Consider the following 8,791-nt stretch of genomic DNA (forward strand, 5'->3'; position numbering starts at 1 on the left):
GTTCACAGGTCCAATTTTCACCACCTATTTAGCCAAGGACATTAAACAGGACGACAACGATGCAAGGGTGTACAAGAAATAGACAAACGGTGCCTGGCGTTATATCACCCGCATACGATTTTTGGTCACAAGTTCGCGGGCGTTGAATGTCCGGTCGCCGACGCGATCGATCCTCTTGCTAGCGGCTTAGCTAGTCTACGACTGATTTGATCGCGTAGAGCGACGGACGACGATACGGCGACTAGTATATCGTGCGGGCGATGATTCTGCCTCGACAATACCGCAACGATGGCGACTCGTTACGACGGCGGTGGAGACTTTTGCAAGGGGTGTGTAAAGATAAAAGATAAGGAACACGGACGTCATGCTGTGCCGGACTCGTAACCTATGCAGACACGGTCGGCGGGACGTCTGCAAGACGAAATTTACGGAGAGTCGTATATATTACCAGGACCGCGCAGACAGTTGACTTTCTTTCTTCTTTCCGCAGCGATCTATAGATCTCTCCGCTGTCCTTCGTAAGAGTTGTCAGCTTCATCACCGTTGACGTGCATGCCATTGCACACTAGCCGCTTGCCGTCAATCATCGGACCCGCGGCCAAAACTGTATTGTCCTGTCTTATGTACTTTTATGTTGCTTTTTTAAAGTCCTAATTTTTCTACTATTTGTATAATAATTGAGCCACTCTTAAACAATATTTTTTATTTTTTCATCATTATAGAATTTAAAATGTTATGCAAGCCACGTTGAACCACAGAGTCGTGTTTTGTTTTTTGTTATTAAAAAAAAAAAAAAAAAATAATATGTAATAGTAATACAATCAAATATTGTTCACACAAAAAATTGGTTTTTTATTTCGTATTGTTGAGTAGATATATAAATCAATAATTATTATCGTTGTGTTTTATTATATTTTTGACATTGCCACTTGTTCGGAAAGGGACAAGACCAAGGTTACCGCGGTTAGGGTACACTTTGTGTAATGTAAATATTAAATACCTAGGTAGGTACACCTACCGATTTGACAAAAAGGCTTCGCATCAGCGCTACACTGTCACCGAAAACGAAAAGGCAGGTGCGCAAGTATGAAGTAAACAGATGCGCTGTCGCACTCTGGCGTATGTACTATGTAGTAACTATGTTATACGCGTCTCGTCGATTATTGTTGAATTATTCGTCAATCGCATACGTAATTTGTATACGTAAATATTATTGTCATTCTTTTTAGTTTATTATCGGTGTGCCCGCCTAATAATAGGACATTGGGTCATTGGGACATGCATAATAATATTTTTGTTTTTTGCCCTTCGACCGGGTCTAACACTCGCACAGTTTTCTCTTTTGTCGTTTAGTTCAACTATTTGCTACACGCCTGCCGCGTTATCACCATTAATATTATTTTGTGATATCGAGATATCCAGACATTCGACGCTTTCATATTATCATCGTAATTACATAGAACGCGCATCGGTAAACAGTTTACTTACGGTTACTACAATAAAACACGCCTATTGTTAATTGTCTTATAATTTATATTATAGGTATTTTTTTTTTTATAACAATTGTTACTATTACGTCGAACCTGTATACCCTGCAATAGTTATCTATAAAAGATAGTACACATACACAATCTACGAAACAAATATTACATTCTACCCACTGGAATCCAAAGGTAGGTAATAACAATACTAACCTAGTAATAATCTAGTTGTATTATATTATTTTAATTATGCGCATCGATTACTGCTATTGCGGTTAATATAAAATGTCGGTGGCGCGGGCTCGTCTGGTCTTACCGGCTCTATCGCGCAGACACTCTATGTGTTCAGCACAGTGCACATTCATAGTCCGGTCGTTGGTCAGACAACAACCACAAAATCGCCGACGAGTCTTGTAACTGAACTTTAAGGAGATGAGTATGTCTGCGATATACTGTCAACTACGCTTTTTGACCGTTGCCAGTACTGACCGACTAGAATGTGTCATTACCTACCTACCTACCTAATAACAATGATATTGATATAGAATGTCTTTTTCATTATTCTGTTCACTTTTGCTCTCACAATAATAATTTATGTTAATATATATTTATTTATGCAGCATACGGACCAGTGTTCTACACTCATCGCAGTGGTACGATGAGTGGTCAACATTTGGCAGATGGTACAGTCGACAACGGAAATGGTGGGAATCGTAGTCCAGTTGATACTAAATCGCCTACGTCCATCGAAAAACAACACAGTTACGAGCAAATAGATCATGCTCATTTTTTAGCCAATGATATTGGTACTCTTTATCTCAATGATAGGTGAGTAAACATTTTTATAATTTAGATACCTACCATTTCCAAGTCAAATGAATCAATCATAAAGAAATCAAGTATGTATTATGCTTGAATACAATGTACCAATACATTTTTTAATATATTCGGGGCATAATTGTATGTTTGATGAAAATATAATAATTTTGTAAATATTTAATTACCCATTTTTATTTTACTATTTTTCAAAAAAAAAAAGTAATAAAGAATGGAATTTTTAACTTAAATGAAATCCTCACATAATTTAAAGTTGATAAGTAGTAGCTAATGTTAATTAAATTTTACAATTTAGTTATATAATGTTTTCAATTACCTATGTTTATTAGATTAAAATAATTGTTCAACATTTTATAAATAACTAGTAAAATAGTTCATAAAATGATAGATATATTAAGAAATTAAAAATAATTTATGTTTAATTTTGTAGATTTTTAATTATGATTTTGGTTTATAGGTTTTCTGATGTTGTCTTGGTAGTAAATGGAGAACGTTTCCATGCTCATAGAGTGGTGTTAGCTTCAAGAAGTGATTACTTTAGGTAATATAATTTTAGAATTTTAAATAATACTTTTAATACATTTCACTATGAATTTATGAACTGAAAAAAAAAATTAGAATATTTTTTAAAAATTTTCAATATTTATTTTTAAATAGTTGTTGTTTACCTTGTATTTGTATCTCCACGTATAAGAAAAAACAATATTTATTCAAATTACATTTTTATACGCTAACTATAAAATTCAATAACAACATAAACATTTAATTTAAAAGTAATGAGTTTGAGAGTTTTTTGTATTTAAAGGAATTCTATTTAATGAATTTGTGTATTTAAACCCTCCAGTTATTGTAATTTGTGTATTTTATTTTTGTTATATTTTTAGATTAAAGTTTCATTTCCACAAGATTGATCATTTTTTCAATATTAAAATAATATTGTATAACACCACTAATTTAATATGTTATTAACATTTAATGTGATTCGTGGAGATTTTTTATTATTTTTTAATAATTATTATAATCAATCAAATTTTTTGAATTCTTGGATTCCTATTCAATTTTAAATACTTTGAACTCAATAATTTTTTTTGTATAACCATTTAATTAATAATGTTAAGATTTTATGAACGCTTTATTAAATTAGTTTCCTATTTCAGACATTTGCAGATTAAATAGATTTAATTAATAAATATTTTGCCATTAGAATTATTATTTTTATATTTTTAACAATGAGTTTTCATTTAAAAATATAATGCAGGTGTACTGGTAATAATAGACGTTTGATAATTATATACTTTTAAAAATAATGAGTTTTCTCGTTTATTTATAAAATTATGGTAGGGATTGCTTACAGTTGTTATAAATTTTATTAAATTTATAACTTGAATTTATAATTACTCCAATTTACTTTAAATTCTGATAAGATAAAGAAACTAACAATAATGGTTAATAGACTTACTAATATCAAATGTGCCTTGAAATTTTGACTTTTAGCCAAATGTTTATTGGATCTTTTTCAAATTGTTAATACTTAATCTTGTCAAATGTACCTAATTATAAGTTATACATGATTAAATATCATTGAATAATTTTTTTGGTGAAGTGTATCAGCAAATTATGTAATAATACTATAATATAGCTTATTGTGTTATAAACAATTTTCATAGTGCGTCAAACATGGAAATGATTAATACTGTTACTGTTTATAGACATATATTTTAATATTATCAACTATAATTGTATAATTGTTTATTAAACATTTATTTTGCCTATTATTAAATTTAAAATAATAAAAATAATATAATAATGTTACACAGTTAACTATAATATAGGTTTTCAATACAGATATTTTTAATTCATTTGGTGTTTATATATATAACATATTGCATTTAATACTTGAAAGTTTATTTTTAATTTAAATAACATTTTTTATAATTATTAAAACACAATTCAATTATTACAATTATTGTTTTATTTTTTTTTTGTAAGTAATTTTGTTTTGTTATTTTTAGTTAAGTATCTATATAATTTCTTTTGAAAAAATGTTTTAGCCAAACTTATAAATTTTGTTTTATTTATTTTTATTAATTGTTTGTTCAATTTATAGAGCGTTATTGTATGGTGGTCTAAAAGAATCTCATCAATCAGAAGTAGAAATCTCCGATGCTTCGATAAACTCATTTAAAAAACTTCTTGAGTATATTTATTCGGGACGTATGAACTTAAGTATATTAAAGGTTAATTTTTGCTAATCAAAATTGTGTGTACCATTTGTGAACAGCAGTAAGTTAATTAATGTTATTTTTTAGGATGAAGTAATATTAGAAATATTTAGTCTCTCCAATTTATTTGGTTTCACAAATTTGGAACTTTCCTTGTGCAAATATTTACGCAGTAATATCAATGTTTACAATGTGTGCTCCATGTTTGCTGCAGCACGTTTATATCAGCATAAAGAGTTAGTTGTTGAAGCATTGAATTTTATAGACAGCCATGCATTGGAAGTACTTCAATCTGAATCTTTTTTATCTCTTTCACCTGTAAGTTATTAAAGATAATTTAGATTTTATTGTATGGTAATTGGTTTATAAAATTAATTTTAGGAAGCACTTCAAGAAGTGATTAATAGAGATTCCTTGTATGCTTACGAATTGGATATATTTCGTGCGGTTTGTCGTTGGATTAAAGCGAATCAAGATGATGAAGACCCTGAAGCTAAAATTAAAGTTTTATCTGCCATTAGATTTCCCTTGATGAGTTTAGATGAATTACTTTCAGTTGTGAGGGAATCGCAACTTGTTAGTTCTGATAACATTTTGGATGCCATACAACTACGTAATACATTACCTTCGCATAAACTCAAGTTTAGAGGACAGCTAAGTATGTAAATTTTAGTTAATTTTTAAATTTTATCAAGTGATAATTTTAAAATTGCTTTATTTTATTTTAGGACCTAATCTAAATATTGCTCATCCTTCACAAGGCGCTCAGGTAATGCAGGGAGAAATGCGTTCAGCGTTATTAGAATCCGATTCCAGTGGACATGATCATGAACGGGGCTGTACTAGGCATTTAATTAATGAAAGTGATAGTGGTATTATGATAAAGCTTGGTCATCCTTCAATTATAAATTATATAAAAATGCAACTATGGGATAAGGATCTCAGGTAAATTATTAAATGATTTTTTCAATTTAAAAATAAGTTATTTATTTAATTTTTTGTAATGTAGGTCTTATTCTTATTATATTGAAGTATCAATGGATCAGCATGATTGGGTGCGTGTCATTGATCATTCAAATTATTATTGTCGATCAACACAGCGTTTGTGGATACATTCTCGGGTAGTGCAATACATTCGTATTGTTGGAACCAATAACACTGTTAATAAATCTTTCCATACAGTTTCAATGGAAATAATGTATAATTCAGAAGAAATGAATTTAGTAAACATCGAAAAAGGATTAGTAGGTAAGTGTATTTTAACGAATATGATAAAAATATTTCGCATTATGTTAATTATCATAACATTTTTACACAATATTACTAAAACAAAGAGTATCTATACTACATGCAGATACTTCGGTACATGTATAATGTATATGTCTAGTTTCTACTGAATACAGTTGATATAAGAATCAAAAAAGTTATTTTTATCTTCAATATAATTCTTATACAATGAACTATACCTAATGTTACTACTACATAGATAACATGCCACTGTGATCCAATAATGTTCGTATAATTGCTAATTTCTGGTAACCGGTCACTGCATACACATTACATAAAACACTCATGATGTCATGGTAACATTCTCGGTGTTGCGCAAATTAACAGAATGACCTTCAATGACTTCCAATTAAATGTTAATTAAAAGCTTATTTTAAATTTGAACGAATTCTTAAAAAACAAACTTTTAAATATCCTAAGAATGTGATAAATTTTTACTTTGTAAGTTAATTTCGAATAGTATGTATTTTCTAATTATGTTTATTGAATTCTAGTACCAAAATTTAATGTTGCTACAATGAACATGAATGCCATTGTAATTGATGGAGTGAGCCGTAGTCGAAATTCACTATTGGATGGCAATTGTAAAGATTATGATTGGGATTGTGGTTACACATGCCATCAGTTGGGTTCTGGATGTATACTTGTTCAACTTGGTCAACCCTATATGCTTAGTTCAATGAGGTAGTTATTATTGTTTATTTTACAGTTAACTGCTACAACTATTCTTTTGAGTTAAGCTTAAAGTAATTGCTAACTTACTTATAGTTAATAGCTAAATTAAATCCATTAGGCGTATCAGCAACATACACTAAAAGTTTTTGGTTGTTGATGTTTCCAAAGGAACATTATTAGGTTTTTTAAATTTTATTTCAAATTAATGTCTTAATAACTATTACAGAATGCTACTTTGGGATTGTGACGACCGTTATTATAGTTACTACGTTGAAGTGTCAGTTAACATGTGGGATTGGGAATTGATTGTTGACAAATCAAAAGAGCTTGTTCGATCTTGGCAGCTTTTGCAGTTCAAGTCTCGGCCTGTTGTATTTATTCGTATAACTGGTACATATAATTCAGCTAATGAGGTGAGACTCAATTTATATTTTTTTAATTTTTATACTCTTATTTCATAATATTTTAATGGTTAATTTTTTCCTCAAAGGTTTTTCATTGTGTTCATCTAGAGGCACCAGCTCAAGTTCCAATTGACTTAAATACAGTTGAAGTTGAACAAGAAATTTCAAACTTACAAGTAACAAACAAATTAGTAAGTAAAAGTATTGATTATATAATGATTTCAAATACAATATTATTTATTTAAATAAAAACTAAGTTTGGTGTTATGTTCTTTGGAAAAATTGTGGTTAATTGTGAGTACACTATCGCTGCGTATAGATCTTCATGAAATATAGCACAATTTCAAAATAATGATAAACATACAAAAAAAATATACTGATAATGAAATGTGTACAATATGTATGCTTTATGAAAATAGCAGGCTATTCATAATAATATAATATACATTTTGTTATGTACACAAATGGTTCATACACAATACATGATCAATATTAATTGTTATTAAACCTGTGGGTGGCTATATTGCATTGTATTGTAGTTTTATACTGTTTAAATATTGCACAGTGATATGGATTATTTATGTCTGCTGTATTCTTTGTGTTAATCCAATCTATGTTATAGTTACTTAATAAAATATAGTTTTTATTAGATTTAATTTGTTCTATGAGAACTATTTTTCTATTTTAGGCAGTTTTAGGTAGTATTAATATATTTTTACATATAATCTACCACTATGACTGATGTAGTTTAAACTACTTAAATGCATATAGTAGTTTCTTTTTTTTTTAGTTCAGACTGTTTCATTTTAAGAAACAAAATTCTTAATACCAAATAGAACATTGTTAAAATAACAATACTTAATCCGAATAAACCTTTGATTGATTTATGTATTATATTGTATTAGTATGTATTACCTATTGATTATAATAGACTGTGGACAAATTTGTTAGGCTGAGATATTCTTTAATGTTTGAAAAGTATAAATATTTTTATAATTTTTTTTTTTTAGAAAAATAATGAATTGGATGAGGCTGAGTCCATGGAAACACCAACCACAGCAGCAGAAACTACAACAGCAGTAGCAGCGGGCAGTTTAACCGTTTAAATCATACAATTTACTGCATCATTTGCTATGTTCCTCGTTTTCCATAATAGACTGAATGTTATATCAAATTGTTATTTATTTTTTTTTCGTATAAATTATACAGTTATTAATTTTTCACTATTTATATTCTTAAATTTTCCATTTTTATAAATGGTTAATTGTTTTTAAATATTATTAAAATTTGTTATAAGTCAACAGATATCTTCTATTCTGTATATTAATTGAAAATAATTATTTTATACTCTTGCACTATTCTTTATTATATTCTTTAAAAACTTGTATATTATTTTTAAATTAAATAATTATTTGTATTGATTTTAATTCTAAGTACCTTTTTTGTTTAGCTGTTCGTATTAAAATATATATTTTTGTTCGTCGTAGTTGTATTTTGGAGATACCACGTGGTAAGTTGGATGAAATTATAATTTATAACTAATTAAATGTTAAAAATATTCCATGGAGCAAAAGTAATATTGCTAGGTTAATAATTATTAGTAATTATTACTCTATTTTATAATGGTTTTAAATTAAACAATTATATATATTTACAAAAAATAATTCTTAGCAAAGAATATGGATAATTTGAATGCTTATCATTACAATTGCATATATTTTTTTGACATTTTTAAATTGCATGAACTAATTATAAGAAACATTGTATTGCTTTTTAAAATCTTAGAAGGGGAAAAAATAATTAAGTAAATTTGAAAATTGTCTATGTAAACAAGTTGCTTTTAAATAGTGTGTATAGAAAACAATAACGAGTAATGATGGAATAT

The 8,791-nt window shown here is 28.3% G+C and overlaps 1 protein-coding gene across 3 annotated transcripts; it reads left to right on the top strand.

The window, feature by feature from the left end:
• Positions 1 to 1,141: 1,141 nt before the first annotated feature.
• LOC112595505 (BTB/POZ domain-containing protein 9-like) lies at positions 1,142 to 8,270 on the top strand. 3 transcript variants are annotated; one of them, XM_025340755.1, is made up of 13 exons: positions 1,142 to 1,471; positions 1,543 to 1,673; positions 2,102 to 2,309; positions 2,776 to 2,859; positions 4,426 to 4,555; positions 4,628 to 4,858; positions 4,922 to 5,198; positions 5,269 to 5,485; positions 5,550 to 5,788; positions 6,322 to 6,511; positions 6,729 to 6,915; positions 6,993 to 7,097; positions 7,917 to 8,270. In XM_025340755.1, exons 3-13 carry the CDS (start codon positions 2,140 to 2,142, stop codon positions 8,010 to 8,012), a joined length of 1,926 nt encoding a protein of 641 aa, XP_025196540.1. In that variant the 5' UTR covers positions 1,142 to 1,471; positions 1,543 to 1,673; positions 2,102 to 2,139; the 3' UTR covers positions 8,013 to 8,270. The 3 variants fall into 3 exon arrangements, with proteins under 3 accessions (XP_025196540.1, XP_025196538.1, XP_025196537.1); XM_025340753.1 differs by having other exon boundaries at positions 1,142 to 1,673; XM_025340752.1 differs by lacking the exons at positions 1,142 to 1,471; positions 1,543 to 1,673 and adding an exon at positions 1,819 to 1,917.
• Positions 8,271 to 8,791: the final 521 nt, after the last annotated feature.

This window comes from Melanaphis sacchari, unplaced genomic scaffold (assembly GCF_002803265.2).
Source record: "Melanaphis sacchari strain LSU unplaced genomic scaffold, SCAv2.0 Contig27_pilon_pilon, whole genome shotgun sequence".
Taxonomy (NCBI): Eukaryota; Metazoa; Arthropoda; class Insecta; order Hemiptera; family Aphididae; genus Melanaphis; species Melanaphis sacchari.